Source organism: Palaemon carinicauda, chromosome 33 (assembly GCF_036898095.1).
Source record: "Palaemon carinicauda isolate YSFRI2023 chromosome 33, ASM3689809v2, whole genome shotgun sequence".
NCBI lineage: Eukaryota > Metazoa > Arthropoda > Malacostraca > Decapoda > Palaemonidae > Palaemon > Palaemon carinicauda.
Genome location: NC_090757.1, coordinates 63,929,008 through 63,945,309, shown reverse-complemented (window position 1 = coordinate 63,945,309; position 16,302 = coordinate 63,929,008). Strand labels below are relative to the sequence as shown.

At 43.4% G+C, this 16,302-nt stretch overlaps 1 protein-coding gene across 2 annotated transcripts in view; it reads left to right on the top strand.

Moving 5' to 3' along the window:
* The window catches only part of LOC137625973 (protein FAM98A), a 182,805-nt gene that overhangs the window by 84,175 nt on the left and 82,328 nt on the right, over positions 1–16,302 (top strand). For both annotated transcript variants that reach the window (XM_068357046.1, XM_068357045.1), the window contains exon 5: positions 15,823–16,002. In XM_068357046.1, coding sequence (XP_068213147.1) covers positions 15,823–16,002 — 180 coding nt within the window. The remainder of the gene's footprint in view (positions 1–15,822; positions 16,003–16,302) is intronic.

Here is a 16,302-nt window from a genome sequence, read left to right as displayed (position 1 = left end):
TGAATTATTTTCTTTTTCTTGCGAGAAATGTTTAAAATATTAACTTACTAATCATAAGTATTTTGATTTTTTATAATGTAGGGAAATATATTATTTTTAAGTATATATTTGTCCTATTAGTATATTTCCTTTAGTTAATTTTTTATTTATATAGAGATTTCACGAGCGTACAGTCAATTTACGCTACGTAGTACTCTTGACGATTGTTATTGTTTCACAATACTTATATCGTTATTTAATATTTCGATTTTGAGAATACTAATATTAATCATATAACCTATTGTATTTTCTTTTTAGCCCTTTGCGAAAGAATATAATCTCTCGCAACGGGCAGGTCTATTATGATCTAATGTGAAATAGTTAAAAGTTCTAGTGTTCAGTGGCACGTAAAATGACGCAGTGCAGTGGTAGTTACATATATAAAAGGGCCCTCCCTCCTCCCCTCTGAAAACAAGGGCATGGAATTTCTGAGGAATGTTGGGAATGGTTCTAGTAACTTATGAGAGATGGCACTCATGTATGACCACCTACTGTCATGGTGGCGATTGCTGCAAAATTTGAATTTCTGTCGTGCGCTCTACGAAACGTTGGATTTAAGCTATATATATGTAACTACCAGGTAAGTATATTTAAAAATTAATTTTATAATAAAAATACCATTTTTATATAGTACTCGTCTAAGGTTCATATCATGCCCCTCCCCTCTCCAAGACTTGGCCGGTGCACACTATCAAAGGCTTTTTCATAGTCCACAAATGCCATCAAAAGTGGATTTCTATATTCTACACATTACTGCACCACGTCTTAAAATTAAATTGTTCCCATTCTAACAAACCTTTTGTTATTTATGTGGATATACGTTCATCGTTGCTGGAAGGCAGCCATCAGATTGAAAATGCTAGGTGGCAACCCTGCCTAACCACTTAAGGGGGTAGGCGCGGGTTACCTAGCCGCCTGTATATACTCTTACAGCTGTGAGCTACGTCACTTTTTGATTTTGGCTGGTAGAGAGCGGACGTCTCCGCTCTCTCCTTTCATGGCTTAGCCATTACGCTCATCCTTTTTCTCTTACAGACGTGACTGATTTTTCTCTTCAGCTACATTACAGAGTAATGTGGCAATTTTCAGATGTGGGTGTTGTTTGTCCCCGCGAGTTTATCGGAAGGAATACTCTTTGCTGACAACTCTTGGGGGGTAACTTCTCCCTTCCATGGTTTGGGTTTTTCTTTTTTCCCAGAGGGGAAGAATTTTTAATTGTTCCTACACTTGATACAAACCCTCATTCTTTACTGTAGGAGATATTCTAGCACGAGCTGGAAAATATGGCAGAAAAACCTTAACAAGGTCATTAACGACCGGGCAGGTAATTACCCACCTGTAAGGGGGGGGGGGGGGACCACCGGTTGGTAGCTGCTGTATACCTTCAATCGAATTCTAGCCATCGCAGTGGTAACACCGCTGCTCCTGCTTTTATTTGACTGGCAGACTAGCCTTTCTGTTTTGGTTTTTTGATTAATCCTTTTTCTTTTTCTTTGTTAGATGTAATGTCCTCTATTATGAGGAAGTGTTCCGGGCACCTTATGTCGCCGCTAGAGGTGGATCCTCTTTCCCTATGCCCTGGATACAGAGGTCATAGGTGTTCTGAAGGCTTCCCCTGTCAAGTATGTAGAAGTTGTCGGCCTCTCAATGGGAGAAGTTCGAGAGAGGTAGAATAGGAAGTCCTAGAAGGACTCTTTACCTCAAGGATCACCGTCGAAGGTAAGGAGTCACGGACCTCTTCTTCGGCCTCTAGGATGCCTGAAAACTTCAAATCATTCATTCATTCATTCTTCGGCCTCTCGATCTCTCCCTTCAGACTCTTCCTTGCCTACCTCCCTCCGGGGGGAAGTCAAGGAAGAGTGGCCCCATTGATTTAACCCCCATTCCTCCTGGTCAGGCGGATCACGTTGCCTCCCTCAGTGGGGCAATACTTTCCGCCACGGGGAATGACTCTGTTACTGCTTCCATTCCAGATCATGTACGTGTGGTATGGCCTACCCTTGGACTTCCTTGTTCCCCTTCAGAGGAAGTTTGGAACCAGTTCCTCGCGGGCAAGGTAGTGCCTTATGTCCCCTCTGTTTTTGAACCCTCGGCAGTTCCGGACCTCGCCTACCTCCCATCAACTCAGTCGACGCCCACGGAAGTTTTAGTGGATATAGTAACTTCAGCTCCTGTGGCGCCTACTTCGCACTCCGCTGCGCATCTACAAATGACAACGTAGCGAGCGCAAACATCGCAGTACCTCCCTCCTCCTCCTCCTCCTCCTCCTTCCTCCTCCTCCTCCTCCTCCTCCTCCTCCTCCTCCTCCTCATCGTCCTCGCCCTCTTCGGAGGCTAGGAGGGAGAGAGAGATGAGGAAAAGGAGAGCTCGCTCTCCTTCGCCCAGACGTTCTCACCGGAGACAAGGAGAGCTAGCGTGCCTTCACCTAGATGTTCTCGCCGAAGAGACAGGCAGTATAGTAAGAGACATCATCGGTCTCGTTCTTCCTCGCCTTCTGTCTCTCCTCGAGACTTTAGGCGCTCTTGGCACAAACCTAAAAAGAGCGCTCCCTCTCGTCATCGTTCTGCCTCGCTGTCGTCTTTCTCTTGCAAGGGATCATCTAAGAAGCCAGGAGCGCAGCCAAGGGCAAAGCACGTCCTGACCTCGAACCCTCTTCTTCCCATAATAGTTTGAGGGTCTCCATTTGCTCTAGAGAGTCAGAAACAGCGCTTCTCCTCGCTTTCACTCCTTATCTTCAGAGAAGATCGCTCTCGCCTTCGACTTCTTGATCTCTGACCCTTTGGGGTCTCATGACAAGGAAACTTCGGTTTCTCGGTGCGCAATCCCTTAGTTTTCTCGCAACTCAAAGTGCTGAAACCTCAGGCTCTCGTGCATTTAGTCACGCTGACACTTCGGTGTCTCGTGACAAGGGAAACTTCCGTTTCCCGTTGCTCTGGCCCTTCAGGTTCTCGCAACACAACCTCTAGGGGCACACATGATCACGCTGAACCTTCTGGTTCTCATGAAAGAAGTCACCAAGAGTTTTACTCTTATGACAGAGAGTCTTCGGACTCTTGTCGCGCGGAGTGTTCGCGTACGCTCAACCAACACTGCGCCCATGACCATCAAGAGTTTTACTCTTATGGCAGAGTCTTCAGACTCCCGTCACGCAAGGTGTTCGCACACAATTAGCGCTACACACGCAAATCTCCGGTCATACACTCGCGGGGTCAATCCCTCGCTCTTGTGTTTCAGACAGGACAACCTCCCCTGTTCCTTTGCTCCCTAATGAGTTAAGGATTACGAGTCTCTCGGAAACCTCGGAAGAAGATGCAGGGGTTCGGCCCTTCTTCTCTTCAGTTGAGAGCAGAAGGAAAAGGGGAAAAAGTGTTAGAGAGGCTAAAAGAAAGCACCCAGATAGCAGCGACGTAGAACACAATACCGATGGCTTCGGCCGCTCTGTTCGTTATCCTGCGCTTTATGTGGCAGCTCATGAGCTGCCCATGTTATGAGGTAGCACTCATTGTCAACCTGCAACTTGATCAACTTGTTGTTGGGAAACAGATTGCTGCCAGGAGATTCGCCTCAAGGGGTTAGAGAACCTCCCCTTACGAGGGAGTGATAACCTTCCTCGGAATTGGGCTGCGTGAGAGAACCACCCCCAATTCAGCCATTCAGCAACCTTCTCTCCTTCGTGAAGAGTTGCGAACAGCTCGACGAGTTTTACCTCTGCTATCTGGTCCCCGAAGACTGTTCTTTCTCCCTTTGAGCTGGGGAAAAAGCAAGTCTTAAGGCTTGTCCCTCCTTCAAGGGGAACTTCTCCCTTGTTCGCGAGAGAGATTATTACGCCTACACATTTCTCCCATAAGAGCTGGAAGAAAGCTTGGCTCAGGCGATGTCCTCCTTCGGGAGGACTTCTCTCATTCACGAGAAGGAGATTATTACGCCTACGTTTTTTCCATAAAACTTGGAGAAAACTTGTCTTAGGCGATGTCCTCCTTCGGGAGAACTTCTCTCTCGTTCGCGAGAGTGATTATTACGCCCATGCTTTTTTCCCCGTAGAACTGGGAGAAAGCTTGTCTTAGGCGATGTCCTCCTTCGGGAGGACTTCTCTCTCGTTCGCGAGAGAGAGATTATTACACCTACGTTTTTGCCATAAAACTGGGAGAAAACTTGTCTTAGGCAATGTCCTCCTTCGGGAGGACTTCTCTCTCGTCACGAAAGGGAGATTATTACGCCTATGTTTTTCCATTAGAATTGGGAGAAAACTTGTCTTAGGCGATGTCCTCCTTCGGGAGAACTTCTCTCTCGTTCGTGAGAGAGAGATTATTACGCCTATGCTTTTTTCCCATAGAACTGGGAGAAAGCTTGTCTAAGGCGATGTCCTCCTTCGGGAGGATTTCTCCCTCGTTCGCGAGAGAGAAATTATTACGCCTACACTTTTTCCCATAGAGCGGGGAGAAATCTTGCCTTAGGCAATATCCTCTTTCGGGAGGACTTCTCCCTCGTTTGCGAGAGAGAGAGGTTATTACGCCTACGCTTTTCCCCATAGAGCAGGGAGAAAGCTTGTTTTAGGCGATCTTCTTCAGGAGAACCTTCCTCCCATTCATGAGAGAAAACTTGTTGGAGTTTGCTGATCCACGCTCCTCCCCCTTACGCTTTTGGTTCTCCTCCAGGGGCGGAGCGAGAGCTTTGTCTTAAGCGATGTTCTCCTTTGGGAGAACAAATCTACCCTGTGGAGGAGTTATCTTCATCCCTGACGTTCTCCCCCTCGTGCTGTAAGGAGACGTCTTTTTTAACCTACTGGTTCTCCTCACGTTGACCCCTCGGGGTCTCGTGACGATCACCCTTTCGGCGGGAGTGATCGGGAGCCTTTGAACTCTCGTCATGTTGATCCTACAGGTTCTCATGACCTTAGGAGTCCTTCGGGCCTCTGTCGCGCTGGACTTCCGAGTTCACACGACTTGGAACCTTCGAGTTTCAGTTACTCTGAGTCGTCGGGCTCTCGTAACAATTAGCACAGAGCTCTCGTAACAATTAGCTCTATGCGCGCGACAATCGTCATCAAGAGTTTTACTCTTATGACAGAGAGTCTTTCGTCAACGGTCTTCGCCATTACCTCCAGACACTCCGACTTCTACCATTCTTCCCCTTTCAATAAGAAGGATGCGAGGGGTAAGACATAAGGTTTGTCTGCTACTCGCGTCTCCACTTTACCTGTAATAACACGCGAGGAATTAGCGCAGCCTGAGGATTCCTCGGAAGAGCTGCCGGTGAGGGACTTAGAATCCTCCTATTTAAGGACTCTAAGAACTATGTGTAATATCTCATGCCTCGGCGATTTGCATCTGTCTCCTCGACCTCTTGACGCTCCAGCCTTAGACTGGCTATGTCGTCCACCCCAAACCCTAAGACCAGAATTGATCTTCTGGCTGTGGCCTGATTGGTAACGTCTCTGATTGGTGTTTGACAGTCTGGGGTTCGAGTACCACTCAGACTCGTTAGTGCCATTAGTGCCTGCAACCTTACCATCCTTTTGAGCTAAGGTTGGGTGGTTTGGGGGAGACTATAGGTCTATCTGCTGAGTCATCAGCAGCCACTGCCTGGCCCTCCCTGGTTCTAGCTGGAATGGAGAGGAGGCTTGGTCGTTGACCATATAATATATGGTCAGTCTCTAGGGCATTGTCCTAACTGCTAGTGCAGTGTCACTGTCCCTTGCCTCTGCCATTCTTGAGCGACCTTTAAACCTTTAAACCTGGCTGTTCGCCGAGATCAGAGACGTCAACCTTTCTCTGATCTTGGATCCCCTCATGGCGAGGCTCACACTGGGCTAGTCCTCAAAGAGACACTCTACTCTTCCAGGCTCTTCTCAGTCACGGAAGCCTCGGCAATGGAAGGCACTTCAATGTCCCTTCTGGCTTGACACGTGGTCTGGTACAGTCGGCTACCTCACGAGCCACGGGGATTTGTCAAATTGCCAAGACTCCAGGCAGTCCCTACAGGAAGTTCTAACTGCTGGGGCCAAGACAATGGACTTCTTAACCGCTACAACAGCGACCATGTGGAGCAATTGGGTTCTCAAAAGGAAGGAATCAGTAGTTCCCAGACTTCCTTTTGTACCTCAGTGAGGAAAACCTCCTCTCAGTCTCGGCGATTAAGGGCTATCGCTCAACCTTGAGGCTCATCTGTAGACTGAGAAGGGGTTGACCTCTCCGCCTCAGAAGACATCACCTTGGTTGATTCGGGGTTTTGAGTGATCTTGCCCCCCAGTAGAGATTAGACCATCACCGTGAGACGTGTCTTATGTTCCCTGAAGGGTCTGCCCTTTGAGCCCTTAAGGGCCTCAGGCTACTTTCTGAACCTCAAGACCATCTTCCTCGTATCTCTGTCCTCGGCTAAAAGGGTCAGTGAGCTACATGGTTTGTCTTACGTCGTCACCCATTCTTAGGGGGGGTGATGTCTCGCATCTTCGTACCGGGCTTGGTGGCTAAACTCATAATCCTTCATCTACCGATGAGAGATTTTGAGAATTTCAGTTTTCCAGCCACAATAAGGTAACACAGGATACAGACCAGCCGTTACTATGCCCAGTCAGGGCGCTAAAGAAATATCCGAAGCGCACCAGACCTTTCAGATCACGTCTCCGTCATCTCCTCCTTAGTACCAACAAGGTAAAGAAGAGAACCTCTCGCAACACGATCCCTTTCTGGCTCAAGAAAGTTATTGTGAGGTCTTTTCATGGAGACCCAGAGGCAGCACAACCCAGAACCCATCAAGTTAGGGAGTGGGTGCCTCACTGGCATTTAAGAGAAATTTCTCAGCCTCCCAAGTCTTAAGTGCGGGGGTCTGGAAACGCCAATCTACATTCACCGCTTTCTATAGAGCCTATCGTGACAGGTTAACGGGTGCTGTAGCTACCTTACGTCCTTTCAGGGGACAGTAACCATTGGCTGAGGATACTGGGTTACACTAGGTTTTAAGAAGGACATCCATCTATCTTCTTTGTCTCCTTCTCCCTCCCATCTGGGGATCCTAGTCTGTATCCAGTTTCAGCTGGATTCGCCATTGGAAATAAGGCATGAGACACTCATCTGATTCCTCTCACAGGGTATAAGTTATACTCGTGATCACGAGGTTTTCCCTTTGCAAGGTCGGGGAAATCCTAACTTTCAAGGAATCCGAGTCGAATGTTCCTGACCCACTTCATCCTGAAACATTTGTTTCCTCGAAGCTACAAACCTTCAGTCGTGCTGAGATTATGGGGATCTACAAAGAAAGAAGATTAACGGAAGATTGTTGCTTCAAAGGAGACTAGTCTGAGGACTATCTTCCCTAGGAATAGGGAACTCCATGGCCACCCTTGCCTTAAGACTAAGTCTCCTATAGTAAAGAATGAGGGTTTGTATCAAGTGTAGGAACAAATGACAAACTTAAAACAGAGTTTGTATTTTTCCTAACATACAGACCCGAATTCTTTGAACAAATCTTCCCTCCTTCACCGCCCCCTAGGATAGTCCTAGCTAGAATCCGATTGAAGGTAAACAGCAGCTACCGACCGGCGGTCCCCCCACCACTAACAGGTGGGTAATTACCTGTCCGGTCGTTAACGACCTTGTTAAGGTTTTTCTGCTGTATTTTCCAGCTCGTGCTAGAATATCTCCTATAGTAAAGAATTCGGGTTTGTGTGTTAGGAAAAATACAAACTCTGTTATAAGTTTGTCATTTCTCTGTGTTTCTTCTTCAGTGCTTATAAATGACATCGGGATGCGAAGTCAGCTTCAGCTGTTCACAAGGTCGCCTATTGTTCGCCCTTCCCAAGACTCCTGTTGATGACGAGTCATCTTACCACCTACCGATCTTGTCTCCTAACGATCCACAATTTTTAATTTTCTCCCTACAGGCAATGTTTCAGCCCGTGTATGCAACTTTTGCCTGTTATGGATTCTGCGATTATGGAGGATCATCAACCCATGGCCTTCTCGCCAATCACCAGAACGACTGATTATTTTCTCCTTGACGATCGCAGGGGCGAGACTCATCACCTCGTCTTCCTGGTTGGTCAGGATGTCGTTCGCAACAATCTAATGATGAGATCAGCATTTATTCTGTTCAACGATTGCAGGGGCAAGACTCATCACCTCCTTTTCCTGGTTGGTCAGGATGTCGTTCGGGACAATACAATGATTGCCACAGATCAAAGGTTACTCACGATCTCAACGCTCTTCTGGAAGACGTTCTAGATCACGAGATTGAAGGTTATCACGATCTCGACGCTTCTTGAAGACGAACACAGTCACAAGATAAGCACTCACAATTACAAGATCATAGGTCTACACGATCTCAATGCTCTTCAACTTGAAGACGAACACCTGTTCGGTTTCCCGTTTGGGGGATTACTCCGGCAGGATTCCCGTCCTTTGTTCGAGAAATTCCTTTGGAGAAAAGTCAGAAACAAGCCTTGGCTTTTTCTCAAGCAACACTTGTGTTAAACTTCAATTTGAGATAAAGCTCATGGAAGGGAAATAGAGTGCTTCTCGTAGGTTCGCCTTTAGGTGTGAGAACTAAGCCTTCCGAGGGAGGGTCTCTACACAACCCTAGAGGACGCTCACGTTCATGAGCTAAACACTCATGATCACGAGCGAGATGCTCATGATTGTGAACTACATGCTCACGGTCAGAACTGTATGCTCTCGCTCACAATTGTGAATTACACGCTCAGCTCATGGTCATGAGCGAGACGCTCATAATGAGCGTCTCGCTCATTATGAGTTACACTATTGTGATCACGAATGAGATGCTCCTAATTGGGAGCTAAACGCTTACAATCTATAAGCCTGCGATCCTGGGCTAGATGCTCTTGGTCTAGACGCTCGCAATCAAGAACTAAACGTTCACGATCAAGAGCTATAGGCTCACGATCACGAGCTATAAGCTTATGATCACTAGATAAACACTCGCTCATGATCCCGAGCAGGATACTCATAATTGTGAGCTAGATCCTCACGAGCTATAAGCTCACGATCAAGAGCTATGAGCTCACGATCATGATACAGACGCTCAACGATCACAAGCACGAGCTTGACGCTCACGATAATTAGCACAAGCCGGACAATCATGTTCAAATAAATTGAAATATAGTAAAGAAACCTCCTACCTTGAAAGCATACTGCCGCTATTTATGTAAGACTTCATACATGCCAGTAATAAGTGAGTGGGCATATCTCTTGAATAATATTAAGCAACTACAGTTCTAGCCAAGTCCTCTTGCCCAGTATAAAATTATGGGGTGGTGCCCAGTGCCCAGTTTATCCTTGGTGGTTAATTTTTGCCCAGATTTTTGGGTATTCCACTGTTTTATCTTCTTGTGTAGTGAACGTTGGAGTGTGGTCTGCATTCAAACAATGGGCAGTCTGCGTGGTACATCTGGCCACAGTCCGCAAACCACTACATCCTGCGAGATGTTCATGCTCACGAGCGAGACGCTCACACTTTCGTGGGAGACGCTCATGATCACAATCATGAGCAAAACTCGATCATCACCATACTGATTGCCAATTCCAGTTCAATGATTGTCAAGTCACTGATCATAATTGTGTTCATCATTTAATACCAGATCACCGATCCTTAGCTCACTAGTTGCCGATTGCGAACAATTGCTGATAGTCAACCAATGGAAGATCACTGATCACCGATCCCCGATTTTCAAGGTTCGATCTCAGATCACCAGCTCACATAGTATCATTTCAGAGCTTGCTGATAGCCATGCTGATTGCCGACCCCCTGCTTGTGGGTCGCCAGTGCTCCAATTCGGTAGATCTCGGATTTATCAGGTCTTCGATTCGTCAGCTCCTAATTGCCGTTTTTCAATGGCTAGACTATCTCCGGTTGCTTATCAATAGCACCGTTTCCTGTTTTATTGTTTGACAGCTAGTCGTTCGTTGTCTCTCACGACGGTAGATCATCGTTCGCGTGCTTGCCGTTTGCTTGCTTGACTTGGAAAAATGCATTGAAAAAATACAAACTTTCAAGATTTTTTATTTTTATGATTTTTATTGTTTAGGTTGTATTTGTACAATGTATTATTGCATATATTTTATGAACTGTTTAGTGTTCCCATACTAACACACCTTCCTTCATTTATTTAGATTATGTCCCGGCAGGGCTGGAAAGTAGCCATTAGACTTAAATTGCGAGGTGGCAACCCTGCCTAACCGCATGAGCGGGTAGGCTGAGGTTGGCTGGGGGTTACCCAGCCAGGTCTATATATACTCTCTCAACAGTGAGAAACGTCACTTTTTCCTTATGGCTCGGTAGAGATTGGACGTATCCTATCTCTTCTTGACTGTCTTTGGACTTATTGAGTTTGCTTTCTTTTTTTCAGGTGTGCATGTTCTCCCTACGATCGCCTTCGTGCGAACCTGTCCAGGGTACGAGGGTGCCGCGTGCTGTACTTTCATGACTTTGTTGGAGACCGACCTTCACTCTGTGTCCTTCGTCCAGAGAGCATCACTGCGAGCAGGGTTCGTCCTGAACAGAGTGTAGGGAGTGGAAGAAATTTGGATGGCTCAGGAAAAAGGTGAAGTGCAATCTTTCTTCCTCGGGGATAAGGAAAGTGTGTTATTGTTTTTCTCGCACCCTCAAATCTCTTTCAAAAGCTCCTTCTTGTTTACGCTCTTCCGAGAGATGACCCTCAGATGCTAAAGTCTTGACTAGGATGGGGGCTTAAGGATTAGCAGCTGGGCTCTAATGATCAGTGGAAACTGCTTTTTCACTGTACCTTGGTGCCCAATAGTGGATCCAACTAAATTAGTCAGCACTTTCTCTTTCTTTTGATTATTTTTATTCTTCCATCTCTTCCTCCTGGGCATAAACTTGTTGATGACTTTGGTTTTGGCTGCTTCTTTGGATTTGCCACAGGGTGGGATTAATGGCATACCATTTCAACCTGTACAAATTTAGACACCATCACCCTCTGGCAGACCCCATTGGGTGCAAACTTATTCTGTTAAGAGTCAGGCTCCAGTGATACGGTTTTAAGTCGCCCATATTTGCGGGTAATGAGTGACGCCAGGCATTGGAGTCGTCGGTGGGAGGGACCAACTACTCCCACTGACTAGTATACGCTCACCTAAAGAGAGGCAGCTCCTCTCTAATAGAGGACTGGTCCCCGCTGAAGCCTCTTCTCGTGTCGGGCCACATGGGATAGGAGGATTAACATCCTCCGATAAGAGGTGGATAACCCTGCTTGCTTCTTCTTTAAAATGTAACCCCTCTGTTGACGACCTGGGAACTCGTAAGGACCATTCTACTGATGCTCAAAAACGAAGTAATTTGGGTAACATAAAGAAACTGCAAATCCTTCATGTCACCCAAATTCCAACAGACTAATTACAATGTCTTGTATACAACATTTCAATGTTATGATAATCTTAAAGAAATTAGAATGAGGCTTGAAGGTGACAAATGGGATTCATGAAAATCATTTGATAATCATGCTGAAGCATTCAATGCAATCAATAATAGTATGAATATTAAAATCAATAATTTGAACATCAAGGGTGCTCTTTGCAATGGGGTACCTAAGGTTCTAGATACAGGGAGTCCTCGGGTTAAGGATCTAGATACAGGGAATCCTCGTGTTAAGGATCTAGATACAGGGAGTCCTCGGGTTATGACGGTCCCGACTTACGCTGTTTCGAGGTTATGAATGAGCCCCATAGAAATATAAAAAATAGTAATAAGCGTCGTTCCGTCTTACTTTGTTAGCGTCGTAAACAATTGCGAACTAGTTTCTAGCGGGCAGCAGATGAATACTTTTTGTTGTGGTTGTGGGCGAGGAAGACGGCGTCAGTCGCGTCATTCAGTTTCAGTTATATGCCATTTTGGTTGTATACGCCGGTTCTCTCTCATGTGTTTGATCGTTTTTTTTAAGTTTTTGCCCTTCATTATGGCTCCAAAGCGTAAGGCAGATTCTTCTGATGGTAGTGCATCAAAGAAAAGAAAGGCCATCAGCATGGAAGTGAAATTAGACCTTATTAACTCACCTGCCCCAGTTTCTCCAGCATCTTGTGCAACTTCTTTTCCACAATAAACCTGTCTCTCCATCCTTTGCAACATCCCTTCCAGTGTGCAAGCCAACCATAGGAATAAGGTAAGGAATTGTTCTCTTTTTTTTTTTTTTTTTTTTATTAATAAGTGGCTTATTGCTCAGTCAAAAGGAATTACAGGAAATTATTTTAAAATATGTAAATTTCCTCAAAAGAAAGTAGGTACCATCAGGTGCACCTGTAGTGGGGAAAGCACCAAAACCTGATAAATCACCACCTGTCAATAGGAAAAGAAAGAGACCTCCATCTCTCACCCCCATCCATTGAAAACACCAAACTTGTGACATCCAATAGATATGATGTTCTGCCTGTTGATATTTCAGGTCAACAGGAAAGCTACTTGAATCAATCAAAAATTCAAGTTGAGGTCCACCATCCCCCAAAAGAATTAGGTAAAAAGAACACTGAAAAGGCTAATATATAACCTAACACTTGAGAAGCCTACAGAAAATATTGTCAGATCAAAAACTGTCGGTGGGAAGACCTCATCCAAGATGCCTTCCAGAAAATAATACATAGTTTTTTCCTCCATTTTGCAATGGAATTGTCAGGGTTTAAGGGCCAAATAATTCACGAGCATTCCCCCATAATTGTATGTCTACAAGAGAGCAAGCTTGATGCTAATACTCCTTGTCCTTGCAAATATATTAGCTATAGAACACCATATGATTACTGAGTAGGGAGCCATGGCGGAAGCCTCGTATACATTCATCAAGATGTTCCCCAAGTACCCTTATCTATTCGTACACCTCTGCAGGCAGTGGTTGTACAGATTGATATAAGGAGAAAATAAACAATCTGCTCTCTGTACTTGCCTCCAAATGATACCATATCGTATGATAATTTAGTAGAGGTAATTCAACAGCTCCCTCAACCTTTTCTTTTACTTGGAGATTTGAATGGTCGACATCCTTTGTGGGGTGATGGTTTAGCAAACACCAGGAGCAATATTATATCATCAATTGTAGAAAACGAGGATGTTGGACTCCTTAATACAGGAGAGACTACACACTTCCATGTTCATGCATGCATTGACCTTTCAATTGCAAGCTCTAACGGCCCTCTTGATTTCAATTGGAGTACATTAGATGATTGCCATACTAGTTATCATGCACCTATTATTATAAACACCAACAATGGTCCACCTTTATGATAACAGAAGAAGTACTGCCTTTTCTTGTAGGGAACAATATTTTTGGTTTAATTAATTACTTTTATAATTACCCTGTGACTATGAAAGTAAGGGAAATTTTGACAAAATATTTTGTATAAGCATTCTCCTTTGTCTTACGAAGCTTAGTGAATTTTTTCAGAATTTTGTGTTTTTCTTTCTATACCCCCATATATTGGGATACTGGTCGGTCCCCTTAATATCATACCATTCATCATTAATTGTCTGCTCTTTGTCTCTTAAAGTCTTTAACCCTGGATAGGTATGCTACTCGGACACCCCTTTAAGGGTATACTCGGTCGTGAACGACCCCGACTCCGAAAAAAATTCAGGAAAAATCTAGTTATGCATCAATCTGTATTGTTTGACTTGCTAAAAATACTTCAAAGAATGCTAAAAATTACTGAAAATATAAATGATACCCATCTACAAAATAACTATTTATTGGAAATATATAAAAAATTTAAGTATACAAAAAAAAGACGACGTAAATATTCACAAAAAATAGAAATATACATATACACATAAATCCCTTTAGGGACACCTTCTTAGATGGCAAAGCAACAGCGTGTAATTGCTGGAAATGAGTTGGACCCATAGAAGTCAAGATCTGAAATGAGAAAAAAAGGGTAAATTTTTTTGGCCAAAAAAATTTGTCCAAATTTCATGAATTTTTTTGGGTACCCAAATGAAATAGGAAGAGGCTAATTTTTTTATAGAATAAACTCATATTATCCTAAAACAGAAATACATAATAAAATGCGCACTAAGATGTAATTTACTGTTATAACAGGGGCGAAATCTAAAGGTCATTTTTTGACGGCCTAGTTCACAATGTAAATTTCTTATGAAAATCATTGTATCTCCTATAAAATATGATATTCATGCATTAAATTATACCAAAATATCACGAATTCTATACAGAACAAGAATATATAGAGATATGCCAACTTACCTTTCGGGTATGTCAACAAAATGGCCGCAGACCGCAACAACTCTTACAGCCCAATCTACCACTTGAAATGAAGAATGGGGTTGCAAGCTCCATATTATCATCAACATCTCTTTTTAACTCCATTAGAAGTGTGTTGATGACATCCATGCCGAGGGAATACTGTCTGCTGGCCATTATTGAAGATAAATTCAAAATAAATAGAAAAAAAATCAAATTTGCAAAAAACCTAAAAAAATCAGAAATTAGCATTTGAGGGAAAATGGACCTCATGGCAATATATGGCATCTAAGCCAAAACCAATGTCATGCAAGTGGTAGACACACCATCCACCCACACTTTCCAACTATAAAGAACCAAACAAGTATTAACACTGTTTGACAATTTATAATTATGTAATAACTTTGCTGTTTGATCACTTACCCCTATAAAGGTATGTAGGATCGGGGTCGACCTCTGGGGGGGTAAGAAAACGGGGAAGGAGGGAAGTTAGACGAAAATCAGTCCTAAAGCAGACAATGGCATGTAGACTAGTCACCCCTTGCAGGTCGATCACTTCCATATTCGAGACAGCTGATGATTTATGGGGAAAAAACAGGTTTTGAAAATGCTGTAGGGGTCGCAAACGACCCATCATACCTTTCCAGGGTTAAGATTGAAAATAATTTTCTACATTCAATTGCAAAGGTTTCTCTGTGCTCATCTTCTAGATGCTTAGTTTTATCAAACCTAGGTGTTCTATCTGCATTTTTGGGTGCTCTCAGTTTTAATTTCAGTGTGGCAATGAGGAGCTGGTGATCACTACCAATATCTGCACTTCTATAGCTTCTTGCATTTCTCAGAGTCTTCCTTCTTCTTTATTGATGGATATGTGATCTATCTGATTTTTTTAATTGCCACATGGTAAAGTCGATGTATATTTGTGAATGTCTTTGTACTGGAAAAGAATACCTCCAATAACAAGATTGATTGTTGAACAAAATCTCAGTGTGTGCCCCATTTTTATTTGCAACTTCAACAAGACCCTCAACACCCAACACATTCTCTATACTTTGATTTTTCCTTTCAACTTTATTTGATAAGATTTAAATTTAATGCCTTCTTTACTGAATATTCTTCAAGAACAAATTTACTGTTACAAGGCCCATATGTAGTTTTAAAGAAATGTCAGCACATATTAATTAATGTCATTTAGTCAGTTTTAGAATATGCAAATATGTATTTTGTTTGAGCTGTATTTTAGAATGCCTTTATAGTTACCATATGTGTATTACCGTAACATATGGTATGGACTGCAATGTTCCTTGTTGAACACAAACTGATCTTTTTCAGATTTGTGTGAAACCTGCCCCTTTTCAATTTGATGTAATGTAATTTAGGACCCTAACCAATTTGAGATTGATAATGAGGAATTAGTTATGAAATATAGTATACGTACAGCAAATCAGTAAATGCAAATGAGTTCTGCAATAGGTCCTCATTGATAAAGTTGATTAATACTGGGAAAAATTATTCAACTGCTCTTCTGTTATTTTATGTTGTGAATTTATTAGTGGAATTAATATTTTTTCCAGGTGAATGATGTGAAGGGTAAGGCCCATCCATCATTGATTGGCAAACCCTTATTTAATGGTGTTCTGTCAGACAAGCAGTGGACTCTGTTAGATCAAATGCAGCAAGAATTGCACAAAGAATACACCATGAGGAGGGAGATGATGATCAAAAGATTGGACGTAACTGTACAGTCTTTCCAGGTAAGTGAATACACACTACCCCTTCTCTTTTGATATTTGAATGTTCATTGCTCTATTGGTGAGAGTGAGCTATATAGAATAGTTTAACAAATGTTTATGGTTAATTTATATATTTACAATTGTTTTCAACTGGCATTTATAGCTCTGTTTTTAAGTATATTTGTTCCTATACAAATGCAAACCCTCATTCTTTAATAGGAGTATGATTGCTACTTGGCTGAAATTAGGCTGTTAGAGTTTCAACTAGGTATGTCGGTGGTTTTTTTTTTTTTTTGGGGGGGGGGGGGGGGGCTGAGGAAG